The sequence below is a fragment of the Notolepis coatsorum genome, assembly GCF_963971535.1.
Source record: "Notolepis coatsorum genome assembly, chromosome: 20".
Classification (NCBI taxonomy): Eukaryota; Metazoa; Chordata; class Actinopteri; order Aulopiformes; family Paralepididae; genus Notolepis; species Notolepis coatsorum.
In genome coordinates this window covers 49887365-49908897 of record NC_140184.1, presented here as the reverse complement: position 1 = coordinate 49908897, position 21533 = coordinate 49887365, and the positions used below count along the sequence as shown (strand labels likewise).

The following is a 21533-nucleotide window of genomic DNA, read 5'->3' as shown; positions in this document are numbered from 1 at the left end:
TCAATATTTGATCGTCCCCGGGACGACGGGACATCGTTAGTCTCGAGCCCTGGTTGGGGCGCACGCTCGCTGGCTCTGCTCCCCCGGGGAAATGGTGCCCCAGGAGCCGTCGCTGACCCTCCATCTCTGCGCAGGCCACCGTCACCTCATCGATGGAAGAGCCAAAGAGCCCGTCATCGGAGAGGGGGGCGAGGAGAAGAGGCAGTCTTCTGCGTTCCTGCAGGTAGGCCTGCTCCAACCACAGAGCCCTCTGGGTCAGAGTCGCCAGCGCCTGCATATTCCCGGCGGCTATGCTCTGCAGCTGTACGAGATGCAGAACAGCCCCCATGGATTGAGCCACGACGTCATTGTCGTCCAGGCTCAGCAGCTCTCCATTTGACACCAGTCTCGACATGTATTCCGAAATCTGGGCAATGTTGCTGGTCGCGGCCAGGCTCTGTGTGGCGGCCATGTAGGACTTGTCAGCCCACTCCGACAGCTGACGAGCCAACCTGCCTTTCGGCACAGGCTTCAATCTGGGGTGCCACATCATTTCGGGGCATAGGATGGATGCCAACGGTTTATCAAGCCGTGGCACACCCGTCGTCATCCCCTCTACCCGAGTAAAGGGGAGGTAGGCCTTGGTCAGACCCCTAATATGCGGAACCTCCCGGCTCGCGGCAGCATATGAGAGGACCGAGGGGAGGGCCGGGCACAGCAGGACAGGCTTGCCACATGGGCCTCCCCTGAAAAAATGGCCTACCAGGTCGTCTTGCGGAGGTCCTGGTGGGGGTATTGGGAAGGAGACGTCATTCGCCTCCGCCGCCGCACCCATCACTCGTGGAAAAACGACTGCCATCTCCTGACGCTGGACAAGCTCCTCTTGGGCGATGTCCTGCAGGGACAGGTGGTGTACCTGCCCCGCCTCCAATGATGACACCGACATGGGGACGTCGTAGCTGGGCCCAGCGTAGGCCTGGTGAAAAGCACCCAGGGCCCCTTGGCGTGTGTCAACGTCGGGCTCGAAAGCCTCCGGCCCCGCGTACTCGACCTCCACTAAACCCGAAGGACCACTCAGGAGTAGGGTTGTCACGATACCAACATTTTTGTTTCGATACTATACCAATATGAATTTCGATACTTTTCCTCAAAATCAGGGAGACACTCTCAGATCATTATTGTTCTTTATTTTAAAACACAACAATGAACAATGACAAGAATAAATAAATTAAATTAAAAGCAATGGCATTCAAAATGCTGGAGAACTTTTTTTGCACTCAAAACAGTTGCTGTATAAGGTTTCTGAACCCAGCTTTCTCAACTGTATATATATTGGAACTTGGTCCACACAGATGAACTCTGAGACTGCCCTGTTGAGCCTTTTATCATCTTTGGACTCATTTGTGTACTCTGTGAGCCAAATGCAGCAGACTTCTGTAGTTAAAAAAAATTCAAGGGGTAGAAAAAGTATGGTTGTATTATTATTATTATTATACATTTGTCATAGCAGAGGGCCTAATTAGTTTGAGATACCATAACCTAGAAAACATTTTGATGAGTGAGACTGATTATATATAGCCTATCATAATCTAGAACTAGGTTGTCATATTGTAGGCTGTTTAACAAAAATAAAATAGATTTCCGTTGTCTTTATACAGTATGTATGAACCATTAAATGGGCAATTGTCAAATGTCTCTGTATAAATCACGTTTGTGACTAAGCTATAGATATGCATCAATTCATTTCTGTTGTGGGTAGGCAACGGGATGCTGCGTTTACTAGCTTTCAGCACGGCAGTTTAGGCTTATGTATAGCTTATTATTAGGCTTTTCAATTTATTTTCTATTCTTGCGAATAGCATTGTGGACATTTTCGAATGCTCGTATAAGGAACTGTAGTCACGAGAGCTAGCATAGCTCATCCAACAAATGTTGGCATCAATGGCATGACTACAGTACTGATAGGAGCTACTGTAGCATTAACGTAACGTTAGTTATCATACCATCGGCAATTGCAGTGAGGATCTTTATTAACGTTAGCTAGCTAGCACATTTTGCATAGAATAAACTCGGCTAACGTTAGCCCCTTCGCAGTCACGAAAGGGGCTAGGCTAATGTTAAGCTTATATAGCTAGCAAACTATAATTCTAGTTAAAGCTAGCTAGCTAACGTTAATCAATAAAGATCCTCACTGCGATTGCCGATGGTTATGATAACTAACGTTACGTTAATGCTAGCTCTCATAGGAAGGCATTTGCATGCATAAATGAATAAATTAAAGGGGGACATTTTTTTTTTTTTTTCAAACGCAGTATCATTTCGAACACTCTAGTACCACGGTACTATACTAATTAGGGCTGCAACGATTAGTCGACATAATCGACGATGTCGATTATAAAAAATCATCGACGAGGAATTGTTGCGTCGATTAGTCATTAAAAGAAATACACATTTTTTTTTGCACTACCTATCTTTGTGAAAGTGGCTTCTCAGCTCTGGTCCAGCCAGCTGAAGACTTCTTAGCTTAACATAACAGACCGACAGTAAGTTTGGGGGAACTAATGGGATAACTGGGGATGTTGTTTGGTCCTGACAAGAGTCTCAAAGCAACTCTGAGGTCATGCTCAATGTCCAATCTGTTCCTCTGCTCTGTCTTCAGCTGGACCAGAGCTGAGATGCCACTTTCACAAAGATAGGTAGTGCAAAAAAATTTAAAGAAAATTAAAAAGATTATATATATATATATATATATATATTTCTTTTTTTATATAATTGTTTTTCGATTAGTCGACTAATCTAAAAGATTATCGACAGATTAGACGACTACCAAAATAGTCATTAGTTGCAGCCCTAATACTATTACTGGTATATCGTGCAACCCCACTCAGGAGGCTCCCCTCCTCTTGTCGAGAAAGGCGCCTGGCCGAAAGTCTTCGCCGTAGGTCCACAGCGCTAGGGATGGGAATCGAAAACCGAAAAACTAATTGGCCGATGCCTGGAACCGTGTGGCTCCTGTGACTTTCGATTCCCTTATCGCTGCCTAAAGTTGCGCAATAACGTTACGTTAGCATGTAGCCATGGCAGACTCTATTTGATTCCTTAAGGGCTCGAAATTGCCTGGGTTTTGGTATTATGCTCCCGAAATGCTCCCGCTGTTTGGCTACTTCTATGTGCAGTGAAAACTACTTGAATGCTTTAGAACACTCACAAACATAGCCACAACACTGGTAAACAAACTACCCTCCCACTCAGGGCAGTATGGGGTAGAACACATAGTAGCATACTACAAGAACCTAGGCGTCCACAAAGACGACTTCAAACTGGAAATAGTAACTACAGATGAGGTACTCAAAAAACTGAGCGCCCTCCAACCAAACAAGGCCACTGGCCATGACAACATCCCCTCCAAATTCCTCAGAGACTCAGCAGCAGCCATCACCCCAGTCATCACACACATAATAAACCTCTCCATAAAACAGGGACACGTCCCCAAGGACTTCAAAATTGCGAGAGTAACACCCCTGCACAAAAAGGGCAGCAAATTAGACCCGGGTAACTACCGCCCTGTTTCTATCCTTACATCCATCTCGAAAGTCATGGAAAAAATAGTATACGAACAGATCGAAAAGTACCTCGCGGAAAAAAATCTAATCTACGAATTCCAATCTGGCTTCAGAACATCCCACTCCACTGACACATGCCTTCTCTACTTGAACGACCACATCAAACAAGAGGTGGACGCGGGCAAATACTGCGGCATGGTCATGCTGGACCTACAAAAGGCCTTCGACACTGTCAATCACACCATTCTGATTGACAAGCTAAAAGCAATTGGTTTTGATAGTTTATCAGTGAGCTGGATACAATCCTACCTGGAGGGGAGGGAACAGATGGTGGAAGTAAACGGTACACTATCCCCCCCCCTCACAGTGAGCTGTGGTCTTCCACAAGGAAGCATACTAGGACCGCTACTATTCCTAATTTATGCAAATGACATGTCGTCAGCTTGTGACTGCAACTTGTTCCCGTTTGCGGACGACTCAGCCCTGCTGGTCTCTGACAAGAACAAGTTACAGGTTGAAAAAGCCCTCAGCTCGGAACTAGGCAAAATCTGCATATGGCTCGCCGACAACAAACTATCATTACACATGGGCAAAACAGAGTCCATTCTCTTCGGTTCAAATAACAAACTCAGCAAGACCGACGGCTTCTCGGTTACAGTGGGTGACAATATTATCACAAGGAAAGATGAAATTACCTACCTGGGTTCCATCCTAGAGGCTAATCTTTCCTGTGACAAAATGGCATCCAATGTAATAAAAAAAGTCAACCAACGAACGCGATTCTTGTACCGGATCTCCGCTCTGGTAAACAAGAATACCCTGAAGACTCTAGCAGGAGCACTCATTCAAGGGTACTACGACTATGCTTGCACCTCATGGTACCAAAGCACCTCAAAGGCACTAAAAAACAAATTACAAACATCTCAAAACAAGCTAGTCAGACTACTACTTGACTTGACTCCTAGAACCCACCTCACCCCTGCCCATTTTGACAACCTAGGATGGCTTAGAGTAGACGACAGAGTACAGCAACTTGCAATGGGCCTGGTCTACAAGATACACTACGCGACCAAGGTACCCATGTACATGTCAAAATACTTCCCAAAGGTCAGTGAATACCACGATCACAACACCAGAGGGAGCTCCACAAATCATGTAAAACCCAGATTCGGATCAAACAAGGGACTAAACACGTTTCGCAATTATGCCACATCAATGTGGAACGCCCTGCCTAAAGCTGTAAAGGAATGTGAATCACTACCCACCTTCAAAAACACTCTCAAAAAACACCTACGTGAGACTGCAATTCGAAACTGGCCCCTACAAATGTCCTAACCTAGTTGTACAGTAAATGACCAAGTAAGGCTTTGTCAATATTCCAATGTACAGTGTAAAATGTGTGTGTCCCCTTCCCAACCCCCCCCCCCACCTCCAATGTACAGCCCTCACCCAACCCACCCCACCCAACCAACCTCCTCCAATGTACAGTTTCTATGCCAAATGTATATACACTCCTTTTCTGGACACTTTTGTATCACAAACAGTACTGTATTTGCAAATCTGATATGTCATAAATGTATAGATGTAGCAGTACTGTCTATCTGTATGTCATGTATGTCATATATGTTATGATGAATTGAAAATGGGGGACCCTGATGTAAACAAGTCGAAAGTCTTTCTCTGGTCTGCATCCCCTTAACAATTGTATGTAATGAGCTGTACTGTACTGTACCCATTCTGCAATCTGTTAATAAACTTTTCAATCAATCAATCAAAACAGTCATTGATTTAGTTTAGGGTGAGCTCAAATTAGCCGCGGAGCTATCGCTAGCTAACGTGAGCTAACGCTATTTAATCAAGCTCACAAAGAGAGATAAACAGCTGACAGCGGATAGTACAGGTACAAATACAATAAAACAGCGGGTGGGGACTGTTGTGTAAACCTTGTACTCTTTAGTTCACATATAATAAGAGCCGGATTGTTTGTTTACTAAGTCTCTACTAGTCTACTCTGAGTCCGTCAGACAGGAAGTACCATGGTGCAACATACAAATGTGTCCGTGTAGCAACACAAGCCAATACTTTAAAGGACAGGGGCCCGGGGAGGGAGCTCTCTCTCTCTCTCTGTGTGTGTGTGTGTGTGTGTGTGTGTGTGTGTGTGTGTGCGTGTGTGTGTGTGTGTGTGTGTGAGAGAGAGTGTGAGTGAGAGACAGAAGTCAGAGGAATAACAACCTGTTATTCAATAGATTAAATTCGTTTAAGAATAAAAAAATAAATACATTTTAAGAGAATCTCAAATAAATAAAATAATGTAAGTGTAGGCTATAGTTAATGTTTTATTTTTTACAGTGTTTGTATTTTTCTGACATGGGGGCTCAACAATAAATGACAATCAGAAATGTCAAGTTGCATGTTGTTATTCTAACCAGCTTAGACCCCGACGCTCTGCATCTTCTGGCCGCCTCAGACCTACTCCTATCCGAGCTCCGGGAGGGTCATCAAAGAGAAGTCGCCTATTCTCAGTCCTTGCCCCACAATGGTGGAATGAACTACCCACCCCAGTTAAGACAGCCGAATCACGTCCAATCTTTCGCCGTCGACTAAAGACGCACTTCTTCAACCATTATCTGAATAAAAAAAAAATATATCTAACCCTAACTAACCGTACTGTCATGCACTTGTCCTAATAAACTAACCTACACTGTAGCACTCAACACTTTGATGAACATTGTTGCTCAGCTGATAGAGTTGTGCCCTTCCTGATGGCTTGTCGTACAGAACTTGTAAGTCGCTTTGGATAAAAGCGTCAGCTAAATGACTAAATGTAGTTCTGTTGCATTTCCAATTTATTTATTTAAATTATAAATTGATCAGGTATCGATAAGGGAATCGATAAAGAATCGAATCGATAAGCAGAATCGATAATGGAATCGTATCGATAAAATCCTATCAATTCCCATCCCTACACAGCGCTGGACAGGTCAGCGTCCTCCAAAGACACGTGCGGCTCGCCGCCATTGCCGCCGCACCCGCTGTCGTCTCTTTCGTCCCGTAGAGAAAAAGCACTGGAAGGCCGGGGCTCCAACGCCACGAAACGGCGGTCCAAAGGAACCCCCGGGTGCGACGTGGCGACCTGCCTAACGAAGCGTCCCGGGAGTAGGGGTGGGAATCACCAGTTTCATCATGATACGATACGATATCGATTCTTTGGACAACGATACGATATTTGCCGATATCACAAAGTCTCTCACGATACAATACGATACGATTAGATTCAGGTGCCTGCGATCGATATGAGATGATATCATATGCCCATTTAACACAATCAGTAACATTTAGATCAACAAAAAAAAGGTAATGAAAATATCATTTGACATTTGTATTTTTGAGCTCTTCCAGACATTTAAAGGAAAATCAATCTATTGTTTTTAATACAAATAGACCTCCTGTTCACTGTAAAGTGCCACGTTTTTATATATTGAGCTTTAAACTTTAAGCTAAATTTTTTGGAACTCAAAACTCACAACCTCCCTCTCCCAAACCGTTCCTACAACAATTTGTTGATGTTGCATGATCATGTATAGGCCTATAATAATAATAATAAATAAATAATAACATTTAAACATCAAACTCCTCTGACCTCATCTGGTCTTTCCAAAGACGCGCGCACACACACACACAGAAAGGGAGAATGCTATGCTGTAACGTCTACACACACGGAGCTACTGCTGTTGTTCTTGGGCGGATATGAGACTCGCCACAGGATTTAAAAAATAAGAGTATCGATATGAATCGATCTTATTACATCGCATCGATCCGATTCGATTGTTGATAATTACATCGATGTATCGATCTGGATCGATGTATCGTCCCACCCCTACCCGGGAGTCCCACGGAACATCTCGACAAATCCATAATTTTTACTTTTCCTATGCAACACTCCCCCAGCTAAATACACATTCACACTGCGAAGGCTTATGACTATGAGCACCAAGTTTCGTTGAACAATGAGGAAGGGGGAGTTGACCAACCACACCTGGGTTATGAACTGGCCGGAGGTGGGCGTGGTCGGACAGATGGGAGGTGCATGTGAAAGTTTCAGATGACGTGCACAGGCGCTGAGTGTATTCCCATTAGGGCTGTCTTAAATACTTCGAAGCTTCGTTCGATGGCACAAGCTTCGAACATAAAAAAAAAATCTAAGTTTAAAAAAAAATCAAAATGTTTTACCTCAAATCTTGCGCCTCCATTCCAATGAAACGAAAGTAAGCGGCGCCTCGACTCCACCTCTCTACAACAAGCATGTGGAGATTATCTGTGTTGAAAACAACAAGGACATGTGCAGCAGACATGTCGACGAAGAAGTCATCAGACGTGTGGTTACACTTTAAAATATGCAAAGACAATGCCCAAAAAGCCGAGTGCCAGATATGCCAGAAGAAAATGGCATATCACAACTCTACAACAACTTTGTCAAATCACCTTAAAAAACTTAAGTATCGTTGTACACGACCGCGACGCCACACAAAACATTAATAAGGCTATGCCTATGCTGCTATGACTAATGTGTTACCAAGTTGGCTAATTTAATTGTAATCATCTGCTTTTGTAGGTGCATTGTCTGATATAATTATAAATTAAATATAATATAATTGTTTGCTTGATAGACGAAGGTTGCAACATAATTATGTAATGTCATGTCGTTGGCTGAGAGCAGCCCCACTGCACCACAGGCAGCGCAGCCGAGTGAAACCTTGTTGGCTGCCTCACAGTCACGAAAGGGGCTACTTAATTAATTAATCCAATCCACTTTATTTATAGAGTACATTTAAAAACAACAACGTTTACCAAAGTGCTGTACAAGTCTTTTTATAATAGAATTTTATTTTCATATTCGAATCCCATGCCCATCGAATGAAGCTTCGAAGTATTTAAGACAGCCCTAAAAATATCTATACAAAACATAAACAAAACTCTGAAGATTATAAAAATGTTCACATTGAACTCCTCATTCATCCCATTAGGGTACAGACTTTTAAAATAAATCCAAAAAGCCTCTCTGCTTTTCCTTAGGGCATTAACATCACCCCACGCACCCCAGGAGTAATACCTTCAATTGCAATAAATAAAGCAGAAACAGGGTGGTTGTTGGCATCATTTTACTGTAGCCAGGATTACACAGCTCCTCTACATGGAACATTACCATTTTGTTAGAGTTAAGCCTAGCTAGTAGGGGTGGGAATCGCCAGATACCTCACGATACGATATGATACTAAATATATCGCGATAAGCTGAAAATATTGCGTTTAAATTTTTTTGCTCACATTTGATTTATTACCTTTTTTCAACTGCAAAGTAAAACTTTGTCAACATGTTTTATCTAATAAAATAAAGTTCAGTCTGTTCATCTCACTTCAATCATTTGTATTGCAGAACATGGTATTTTCTCAAGCAGACAGATGTAAACACAACACTGTAATCTGTGTTGCATGTACCTGACAAACTGAACTGTTTTTATTACAGTCATATTCCATGCGTGTGTGTGGACTACTGTACTATTATTACAGGTATTGAAATGAACAATGCAACTTCCTTATACAAAAAGAAAAAGATTTATGAATAATTAAATATCGATACTTGGCGTCCCTGTATCGATACAGTATCGCCACGCAAAGTATTGCGATACTACTACGTATCGATTTTTCTCCCACCTCTACTAGCTAGGCTACTAGAGCCTAAAGGGCAAGTTCAGACTTTTGGACCCGGAGCCCTATTTCCTACCAACGATGTCATAAATTGGTAGAGTCCTTTCTCTGCACAATCCCTGCGGTTCTTGATACTGGATATACCGTATGCAGCTCTGTACGATTACCTACTTTGGGTGCACTGTGGTGTAGGTTTCAGTGTTTATTTCAGGGCTTGTACAGAACAGAGTGTGGCCCCATTGACTTTTCTTTAGTCTTGCGGTTAAGTAGCTGGATCTGCGGGTATCCAGTATGAAGGACAGCATGGACTGTGCTAATCAACAACACCATTGGTAAGATAATGCTAGGGGTCCAAAACTCTGAACTTACTTTTAAGAGTTATTTTTGCATCCAGTGAGTGTTTTCCCCACATCCTCTCATCCAACTCAATGGAGCCCCAGACTCTACAATCCCCGTCACATGACCAGACTCATGTGAGAATCTGCTGTTTTTCTCCTCAGCTGGGCAGACGCAGCAGCATGATACAAAGGTCACTAAGTTCACTGTTGTTTGAGAGTTGATGGGAAGAAAAAAAACCACAACTAGTACTAGTAGACTAATAGTGTCCCGAACTCGACTGTTGGCATAACCATGTGCCAATATCTTAAGTGCTAAATGAGATCAGAGTCTCTTCCTAATGACCCCTGTCACTGCCTGCCTAGCCACTAATCACATTAGCTCAGTCACTGAGCAGTACAGTACAGTAGAGTAGTACAGCTCAATACCATGATAAGTGTACAAAAAGAAAATATATTCTCAGCATAGGTTCTTTAGATTCCAGCATTAAGCTAATTAAGCACTCTTGCATTGTATCTGCATCACAGCAGACCTGAATGCTTCTAGCTCTGCTATGAAAGCTACAGTAACAAAACCCTTGTGGCTGTGGTGGACCAGTTGCAAATGCAAATACAAAAGTATGGATGCTACAGGTCTCCAAATACTAAATATGTTATACATTTTGCACAATCTTGACTCTCCAACAGAGAATTTGTCTACTCTACAGACAAAATAAAGAATTTAAAAAAGGCCTTCTCCATAACCCATTTCCCACAGGACAATATACTGAATCTAGTATGTACAGTAGGCTAAGTCTGGCTGGCAAAGAGCAAAGTGTTGTGATATTAGTGGGTCTGCAACTATTATGGACCTTGGGTGATTCAGGTTTTACGCTACTTGTTGATAAGCAACAGCCAAATACCCTATTAGGATTGTAATTAATTGGAACATTAGCTTATTGGTCGGCAAGCAGCAATGGGATTGGGGTATTGCCAATTTCAGTGGCTCAACTCCCTCTAGCCAGCTGGTTCCTACTGAAGGGCGTGCCAGGGATGAAGCTCCATGTTCTCCAAGTGGACTCCAGGACGAGAAGATCAGAAGCTGATCTGACGGAACACGCCACAGCTCTCTTGTCAAGGAACCACACAAGCGTAAAAGATATTTTCTAACAACAACACAGGCTCATTGCATTCAATTCAAATTCCATTCTCTGTACAGAAACGTCAGCATCTACTGAAACATGGGGAGGTCTGTGAAGTAAGGACACAAAGCTAAATTGTGAGCAGGAACTTACTTGGACAAACATATAATCCAACTCCTGGTTCATCTTGGTCTCCTGGGCAGCCCCCTATCTCATGCTGCGTCTGACAAGTCTTCTGGTTGGCTCCAGCCTCACACCACAAATCCTGAGACTAATCAATGTAACAGCTAATGTTAGCTCCTCAGCTTCCTAGTAGATGAAGCCTTCCTGTTGTGTCTCTAGACAAGGGGAGTGTTCGCTTGGTGCTCCCTTCAGATTCCCACCCTGCCACAGACTTTTGCTAGGACTGGACAACCCCCGCTGCCAATCACACATCCAAGCTCCCGCCCTCAATCACATGAGTCCTGAGGCAGACGGATCCACAGACACCCTCTCAGCCCGCAGAACCAAGGAGTTTCCCACAAAACACATCTGCCATGGCACCGATTAGCTGTTCAGATCTGTGGTGAAACTCAGCCTTCCTCTGGGCTGATTTGTCAGTCTGTGTGTGTGTGTGTGTCTGTCTGTCTGTCTGTCTGTGTGTGTGTCTGTCTGTCTGTCTGTTTGTGTGCGTGTGTGTGCCTGACTTGTATGGGAATGAATGTAGGGCTAGATGCCACTGTGTGCACAACATGGCAGTGCAATTACCTTAACCAGGTTACCATAGTAATCTAATGAACATGCTCTCCCATCAGCACTGGGGAGACAAATATGCATGTTGCACAATCAAAGATTCACCACCTGACAGACTGAGGGAACATCTACAGGAAGTGAACTTATGTGCTGTGTAAGGCTGAGCCCGAATGTTCGATCGTTACGTTGGCATTCAATTAAACATTTTATTTATTTTCTTTTTTGTGTGCGTCTATTTCATTCTGTTTAAACCAATGGGGTTTTTCTTCACAGTTGCAGATAAAGATTAGGCTACACTAATATTATAGTATTAAAAAAAACTGATGACTTATATTCATTAAAGAAAGTTGATTTAATAAAAAAGAGACTAATTTAATCAGATTAATCACTTTATTCAAATTGAGGATTTATTTTTTATTTTTAGTATTTTAGTATTTATTTATTTTAGTATTTATTAAAAAAAATAACATATATATTATTTTTTTAACCCATAAGAACCCACACCAATTTCTCCTTCAAGGCAAATTATGAGGGGCATAAGACTGACTAAATAGACTACAAATTAACACATTTCTGATTTATTTTTTCAAAATAGCACCACCTAATGGCAAAGATCTGAAATGTTACATATATATGTCACATTGGGCGTTAATCATTAAACTTATTCCTTGTTGGAAAATAAATCAAATTGTCTTTTTATTTGCATTTCCTCAAACTATAACTTTCCTTGTTCCGTTTCCCATAACTTTCCCTTCGGTTTAAAAAGAAAAACACAACATTTTGCTGAACACAACTGAATAAAAACTGCCTCATATTGGAAGTCTTCTAAAAGAAAATTTTCAAAAAGGGTTTAGAAACAATGTTAGGTTTTAGCACCATGTTTAAACCCTAGGCCAAATGGAAATATTTGAAACACTTTCTTTGGGTGGCACTACATGATACTACATGGTACTACAGGATACTACAGAGTACTACATGGAACTACAGGGTACTACATGGCAATACATGGTAGGGCTGCACGATTAATCAATTTTAAATCAAAATTTGGAATGATGCAATTATCAATCGCACCAAAAAAAATCGCAATTCTTTTTAATTTTTTTACCAGGAAGTCCCATTGAGATACAAGATCGGTTTGGGAGCGGGAGGTAAGGGGTTTTAGATTGTGTTGTTGTGAAGTTTAGACTTCAGAGAGGGAGAGTAAAGTACAGAAAAAAAGGTACCGTTCGGTACCGGTATCGATTCCCAGGTAAAAAGAAACATTTTCAGGCTCGGTGTCCTGAAAAGACCCACTGCGTAGGCCAGATGCAAGCCACATTTTACAATAAACCTCTGTGGGGCTGCTTAAAAAAAATTATCGCGAATGTAATCGCAATCGCAATATCTGTCAGAAAAATCGCAATTTGATTATTTCCCAAAATCGTGCAGCCCTACTACAGGGTACTACATTGAAATATGACTGATATTTGTTTTAATATGCTTTGAACAATATAAAATATATTAACTAATAGTATTGAATCAGACAAATGAACTAAGCAGATCATAATAATTGTTCTTATTGTGACATATGTCACATACAATTTTCATGAACATTTTAAGGTTAAATGCCCGGTGTGACGTATGTGTCACAGCGATTTTTATCGATTGTTTTCTTTATCATTTTGTTCAAGAACAAAAACGCAAAGCTATTACTCGCACATGATTTTTCTAAATGATTTGTCCGGTTCGCACAAATCAATTTTTAGGGGCAAATGGTCGCACTGTAGAGCCCTGTGTGCAGGGAGCGAAATTAACTTTTTGACTCACCGGCCAGTGGCGGGTAGATGGGAAGAGTCTACCCGCCAAGCATATTTCTTACCTGCCAAAAAAATTTTGATTAAAAAAAATATATATATATATTTTATATAAAAAAAATTATTTTAAATAAAATATATATTATATAATCATACTTGTAGTTGTATTATCTGCGAGACATCGCCACCACGCAATAAGTCAAAATGCTTGCTATCTGCAAACAGCTCCACTGTCTGTGTGTATACTTGAGTAGCCTCCAGCTCCAGCAAGGATTCTCCGGCCCTGCAGCTAGACCAGGGGTGGCCAACCCGCGGCTCGCGAGCCGCATGTGGCTCTTTGCCCGTCAATGTGCGGCTCTTCCATCCATAAAAAAAAAATTAAAAAAAAAAAAAAAAAAAAAAAAAATGTATGTCACTCATTCCATAAGGACGTATAATAAACATTTACATTTTTTTTTTAAATGGTCCATTTGCATGTTCTTGGTATCTGAATCTAGGGACATATATGGATCAGTGTCAGAAATAGTGTGTCTGTTACTAGGCTTGAGTAAATTGTAATGAACCAAAGGAGAATATCAATTCTATTTAACTTTTTTTTTTTTTATCTTTGACTGTAAATAACACCATGCTAAAATTGACCAGACCTGAAAAATCTAAGCAAATGAATAAAGGGAAGATGATTAAACAGAAGGTTTTGTAGATACAGTACTGAATTCTGCCATCTTTTTTATAATGTAAATTTCTCCACCATTTTTCATCATATTGCAACACCGTTTTTTGCAAGACGTTCACAGAAAGGTAGAGAAACTAACTGCGTTCTGTTTTATGGCAATAACGTTCAGGTTTGTGGGAGATAATCCCAAAAAATAAGAGAAATTAAAAAGTAAATCCAGAAGTCAGATGATTGACAGGGGCTGGTGTGAGCTGGGTAGGGTAGTTTTTCGAAATTTGAAAGCCCTGAGTCTCTTCCTTCAAAAGACTACACTCACTTTTGGCTGTGCCACTTCCTCCTGTCAATATGCGCGGGTTTCCGACTCAATGCCCTGAGATTTCTATAATCTTATATTTCACTAATAACAGTTAAAATAATTGGTAAACAAACATAATGCTGAAAATATACACTTTTACTGTATATCTCGGGCTTAAGAGGTTAACCCTGTGAGGCCCAAATTAAAAAGAAATTAGCAACTTCAGAGGCCATAGGGTGGGACATATAAACACATTTACTATCAAATAGCATTGTGAGGCTGAACAACAGGACCAATTGACTATACATGTGCTTAAAGGGGAACTATCTTATAAATGGCTTTTTTCAGTGTTTACCATTGTTTCTTAGCTATGTGGACTTATATTAATAGGATATATGTCTCCAATTCTCATATTGGCGAATTCTTCCAATTCTCCTCTCACAATATTCACCCTCACTGAACTGAGTCATCTGAAAATGTGCATATCTGTGATGTCAGAGATTTCTCAGCTGCATAATAATGTGGCAGTTGATGTGGCAGTTGGCACCAGGCCACACAGTGGTTGGAGCCCAGCCTCAAAACGGCTTAAGATCTTGAGGTAGAAAAATGCGGTTTTTAGTACTTGATTAGAAATACAAAACAATGCATTTTTTTTGAAAAAAACCTAGGTGTTCCATAGACTCACAGGAATTGTGTAAAAGTGCCCAAATAGTGAAAGAAATAGTAAAATAGTTCCCCTTTAACATTTTTTAAATAAACATAATTTTTTTTAAATGGCTAAAAGTGATTTTGTAATTTTGCAACCGTGAGTCTCACAGGGTACTTTTAACCCTGTGAGGCCCAAATAAAAAAGACATTAGCAACTTCAGAGGCCAGAGGGTGAGACCTATAAACACATGAAGGGTGCCGTGACTGAAAAAAAAGGTTGAGAAACGCTGGTATATGGTGTGGCTCTTTGTGGTACCACAGTCATTTTTGTGGCTCTTAGTCTCTGACTGGTTGGTCACCCCTGAGCTAGACCCTATATTCAGCTAGACCCTACATTCAGCATGCAAGGATTCTCCGGCGATGCAGCTGGACCCTATTTAACGTTACGGTTCTTTTGTCAAATCACATTCAACATGCCCTCAGCTAGAATACGCATTCAATCAATGTTATAAGACATTGATATCAGGAGCTATCTGTAGCTACTGCTAGCCCGGTAGATAACGTTAAGACAATTTAGTTTACTGGGACAGATGGATCTAACGTGAGCTAAGCTAGCTAACGAGGGAACGGAGCACTCGAGTCGACTATTGCTGGAGCATTTGTTGATATCAGCAGCTATCAGTAGCTAGCCAGCTAGATACCGTTAGACAATGCCTCGTCATGTATTAAACTAAAAGTGAATAGTTGACTGGGTCATTGTTTAAACAGTAACGTTAGCTCATGGAGGTCCGATATAGACTAGAGCAGACGGAAGTAAACAAGCCAAATGAGAGCTTCCGATTGGTCATTTGCTTTCTTTCTCGTGAAACCAGTCACGTCACTCTACTGTGATTGGACCGTTGACTTGAGTGCAATGTGGGACTTGTAGTTTTTTAACGATCTCGCGGCGGAGAAAAAAAAGACGAGCGGCTATAATCTGTACTCGCACAAGAGTATCGTTATGAACTACACGTCTACACGCCACACGGCGGGCAGCCCTCTAAGTGTCATGCGCCAAAGGTAAAAACAGACCGCCCCTGGCGGGCGGCAGGCTTTAGTTTCGGTCCCTGCCTGTGTGCGAGCCAATCGGAGGCTTTGTTACATTTTGGATTGTGGTTGAACAGAAGAAAGTTATATATTGGGGAAAAAAAAACTGCTTATTGGCTCACTGACACCGATGAGATAAACTACTTAGGTATCGGAATTTGGTATTGAATATCAAATTCAATACCAAAGCATTTTTCGATACTTGATGGTAATTGAAGCAATTCAATCAATACCATATGATAAGTATAAAAATTTGATACTGACATTTTATATATCGGTTGATGTATATTTCCTCAAATAGTTTGTATATTTGCTTCTCCATGCATCTCCCACGGGCTTCAATAGAACTGCCACCAAATTCGGGCACCAAGCAGAGCATAGAACGCTGGTGTTCTGACGTGACTCTTCCTTCTTTTATAGTTTCCTCCTCTCACCAGGAATCCTTCTCTTCATCTCACCACTCTCCGCCTCTGTCTCACCCCGACCTACACTGTCATACTGTACGTCTCTCTCTCTATCCCATGGTCAGAGACCGGAGAGAGACAAGCCTATGATTTGGACCACACAATCTCAGACCGTGTGCGTTTGTTTTGCACGTGTGCTGCGAGGGTGTGCAGTTTTAACTGAGCGGCCTCAGACCTGCTCAATGGGGTTTTATTTGGCTGAGTCACGGGCACAAAGAGCAGAGTGTTCTCCCACCACCCTGTGCATGGAAAGGGAAATGGTGAATAGGGTGCGTGTGTGTGTGTGTGTGTGTGTGTGTGTGTGTGTGTGTGTGTGTGTGTGTGTGTGTGTGTGACATCAGAGCTTGACCTTTAAGACAGGATGGTGCTTTACCTCCCAGAACATGTGACAGGACCAGGAACCCGTCATATGTTTCTAAAATACATCACACATCAGAAGGTCACAGAGAGAGAGAGACTTGATCTATGGACATATTTAGAAATGCACTGTAGCAGTTCAGTTCTGCCGAGTGGAGATTTAGGACCGTGCTGGAGTTAGAATACGCTTGTGCGTATTCTATCACAACCACTATTCAGGGGGACTGTACCAGCTGGCAATGCAAGGGGATGGGTGACTATTTCAAACCACACACGTCACACACACACACACATGTGCACACACAAGGTTCAACAATAGCAACAACAAACTTGTGGCATTCTCCTTGTTCTTGTTGTATGCTCAAACAGCGCTAAAACACAGTGTGGAGATATGTCTGGCTGGCAATGAGCCTAGTTGCACGCTAATTATTTCAACAGCATACAAGTCAGTAGGCGTGACTTGTGCAGCTATTCAGTAAGCACTTAATCTATTCAATCTATCGGACTCTTCACAGGCGTATCAATCCAGCCAAGGTGGCCCGCTCTGGGTCTCTCCATCACCATATGCGAAGGATGCAAAACTATTTTAACTGGAGTGTCCAGTCCACTAAGCAGAAAGTTGGACAACGTCCCACCGTCAAATTGGGTTTAACAATTCATGGATATTTTATTGAAATCGCAAAAAGTGCAATACCCAAATCACAGGAGGTTGCAATTTTGTTTAAAGCAAAAACACGTTGTGACGTACAGTAGCATAGACAGCTCTGCGTATGGGTGTGTATAGAGTGTCGTCAGAAGAGCCGTGACGTCAGCGCTGATAGCAGCATCTCAGCGGTACCCAACAAGACTGTTCTCTAGTCAACATCCGAACCAAACCAACTCGAATAATGGAGCCTAAACGTTTCTGACATTCTTAGATATTCAAATAAAATATTGCATATGGCCATATACAGTATCCAGGTCTGATCATTAGACTAATTTTATAATAGAAAGACATACAAATCACAGTTTACACGGTGGCACCGCCTATGCATCATTCTAGTCCTGCATGGCCTCGGAGTGGGGGATGATGCAAAATAGCGAGGCCTTGGAATGTTTTATTATTGTCCAAGCGCACACAATTGAAATAAAGTCAAAAACACACTTGTAGAAAAAGAAAAAAAAAACAATACAAATGTATGATTAAAAGACCAACGACTTTAGACCAAAAAATGCACACCTCTCAAGAGTGTTAGGTTTGGCTGCACCATTTTAAACACTGAAACGCGGTCTATATTTAGACGCAGCACTAAATCATACTAATAACGCTACCGGCTGTCAAGCAGAAATACGTTTCTAATACAAGACGCTGTTTTTAAATCACTTTTCATTCAAGTCATTCATAGCTGCTCTAAAAATGTACTCAGAACGCGCGGCGTGGCTGAGTCGAGCTGTCAGTGTACTAATTCAATCATACAGTAAGCATTTACGTCGGGAGACAATGCTAGGATGCATTAAAAAAACATGGGAGAGAAATCCATGTTGATATTGAGAATAGGTTAATATACACAGTCTATTACCTTTGTGTACAGCTCAGACGCTGCCATGATGGTCGCTGTGTCCTTTCTCTCCAAATCTGGGCTAAACATCAGTGGCTCCAACGCGCTGCTGCAACAGAATCTCTATTGCGTCTCCGCATGTAAACAAGGAGCGCGACTCAGTGGAATTGAGAAATGTCCTTAAATACTCCGTTCAATATGTTGTTGCACCTAGTATCTCGCCATGATGATGATACCTGAAAAGCCTTGATGTTTGGCGTCTCACTTTGCATTCTGGGTATGATTGATTATTGAAAAACACGCGGCACCGAAAATCGGTTGAACTGCACCTCACTGTGGTCGTGGTGCGCACCGAGACCGAGACCTATTTTTATTTTGGGGCGTGGATAAGAGGTGACAGGTTGGATGCACAGATGGTTGGTGTGTGCGTGTGTCTGTTTGTGTGTAGTTTGGGTTGGTTACTTACTTACTTTCTACTGTTACCTGCTTGCAATTGTAACCAGTGATATACAGGCATAGTTATAAGAATGTAATATGATTACTTCCAGTTACTTTGTCCCCAAGTTCTATAGAACATGCAGTATTAAAAAGTTGGGCTCCACTAAATGAGCTAAACGTTTTGCAATGGAGTTTCCCTTTGGAAGGGTCACAGCTGGGTGTAATGGACTAGGCTACACAAATAAAATACTGTAATCTAATCATTGCTATTTGCTATAGGCTGTTGCTCAAAACACACTTAAAGCGTGAAAGGCTTATTTTATATAGTTCTACACAATTTAAATAATGTCTGTTTACCATATAAAGATCTATCCACCTGTCTCTACATATTGCACATAATCCTTTTACATATCTGTAGATTACTATATCTATATCTCTACATATCCTTTACCTCTACTAGTTACACTGCTGGACAGTATGACTACGACCAGTAGTCTTTATACCTGTATCACTCTACATATTGGTATAACATACATCTGATTAGCACTACACTCAGAAGTACTAATTTATATATCTTATATACTGTTTAATCACCTGTACATTGTATATTGCACTTTACTGTTACATTTGCACTCTGGTTGGATGCCAATTCCAAACATATGTTCGTTGTACTGTACTTGTGCTGTATAATGACAATACATTTGAATGTAATCTAATATAAAGGTTTTATATGATGCTATTAAACGAAGACATGGAGTTTTCCTGCAGTAGTTCTCTGAGTGCTAAGTAGACCATTATCCTATTGAACGTTTTCTTTTCCTTCCTCTTTGACATTTCTCGATCTCTCTTCCTCCCCTCGTCACCTGAGAACCTCACCTTTCCTCCTGCTACTCACACCTATCCCCTTCAACAATGTGTTTCCTACTCATTCCAACACTTTCTTCCACCAGACCAGCTTCAAGCCATCCATGCCAGTTTGGGAGCAAAACTAGCAAATATACCTATCACTGTACGTGGAGGCTTATGGAATCAGCTGTCAGGAAAGCAGACTTCATTACTGGCTATGCGCATAGTCAAAACCTTCAGTTTCTGGCTCTTACTAAAACCAGGATAACACCAGAAAATTCAACAACACCAGCAGCCTTATCTACAAACTATAACTTCTCTCACACACCACGACCCCCCAGACGTGCAGAGGCACCACCGGTCTGTTGACCTCTCCCTCATGGTCTACAAACTCAATATCACTTCCAGCTCTGTCACTCTCCTCTCTTGAATATCATGCAGTATCTGTCTCTAATCCATTCAATCTCACCATTGTTACTCTCTATCGCCCTCCAGGTCCCCTCTGTTCCACTTCCCAGACGAGCTGGACATGCTTCTAAGCTCTTTCCCAGAAGATGGCACTCCCCTCCTTCTAATGGGTGATGTTAACCTGCCTGACTCGTCTCAGTCAGACACAGTGGTCTCTCTCCTACAATCCTTTGACCTGACTCCCACTGTCATGCTTCCCACTCACAAAGCACGCAGCTCCATGGATCTCATCATTCTTCCTTAACTCCAGCATCATTAACACCACGGTAACTCCCCTCCATGTATCTGAATTCTTCTTCATATCCTTCTCACTAACTCTTATGCTTAACCCCAAACCATCCACCCCAACCCAAACCATCTCAGTCAGACGCAATCTGCACTCCAGGGCTGTACAACTGTAAATAAAGAGGTTGAATAATATTAAATGGGATATAAACTAAATTAAATAGGGGTCTAGAACCGCCACTGCTATTCAGCATTTAGCCTTTTTCTGTAGCCATTCTGGTTTTAGGCTACTCCTTTCCTTTTTAACTGTCATTAGTACACTACTACAAAATTATCAACAATCCATCAGGATAAGTGGAAGATGGAGATATGGAAAAAACCTAAACTTAGAAAATATGTTGAAAGTAAAGATGAGTATTTTACTGAACCTTATGTAATGTTAAACATAAAGAGAAGACAGAGGTCTCTGTGCCCAGTTGAGGTCTGGCACCCTGCCATTGGCTGTGGAAGTGGGTAGATTCCAAGGTAAACCTGAGGAGGAGCGGTTGTGTGTTCTATGTGATCTGGGAGTGGTGGAAGATGAATATCATTTTGTTTTTGATTGCCCCTTGTACACCGATTTGAGGAGGGCTTTATTTGAAAAAATTCAATTTGTAAATCCAGATTTGTTTTGGCAGTCTGAGAGATGTATTTTGAGTTGTTTTTTTGTGTGGAGGAGATATTCAGTTTTGCAGGATTTCTGGAGAAAGCATGGCACTTGAGACAAAACACACTATATCCTATATAATTGTATATGAATTCCTCTTGTTTCTTTGTTTACATAACTACATTGCTTACAGCTTGCTATATTACATTTTATTGTGTTTTCTTTTTTTTGTGGCCATCTTGGTCTATATAATTTATTGTCAATGTCAAGTATACTTATTGTTTATGTGTCTTGTAAGCCCATATGGGCTGGCATACACCTGTATGTAAGAGACGAAAATAAAAAAACATCAAATCAAATCAAATCACTACACATAAACTCCAAGGTTTGGAGGTTTATTGTTATTTAGGTTATTTGTATGAAATTATTATCTATTAGGAGGTGCTTATTTCAGTTATTTCTATAATACCTCTTTATTGAGTGTTGTCCTGTTTTTTGGACTTGATTTATTTTCTTAAAATACTCATGTAGAGGCTTCCACCTGTAAAGGTTGTTTTTTGTTGTTTACTTTCTCCCTTCTCCTTAATGTCTGCTTAGCAGTTTAGTGGTTATTCGTTACAC

The 21533-nt window shown here is 41.5% G+C and overlaps 1 protein-coding gene across 2 annotated transcripts in view; it reads right to left on the bottom strand.

Annotated features, from left to right (window-relative positions):
* myo5aa (myosin VAa) overlaps positions 1 to 18507 on the bottom strand; it is a 227639-nt gene extending 209132 nt beyond the window's left edge. Inside the window, exon 1 of one of the 2 annotated variants that reach the window (XM_084337837.1) lies at positions 18311 to 18507. In XM_084337837.1, coding sequence (XP_084193963.1) covers positions 18311 to 18379 — 69 coding nt within the window. In that variant the 5' untranslated portion in view covers positions 18380 to 18507. Of the gene's footprint in view, positions 1 to 10856; positions 10973 to 18310 lie in introns of those variants that run through there. The other variant, XM_084337836.1, reaches the window with a different exon arrangement.
* Between the last annotated feature and the right edge of the window lie 3026 nt (positions 18508 to 21533).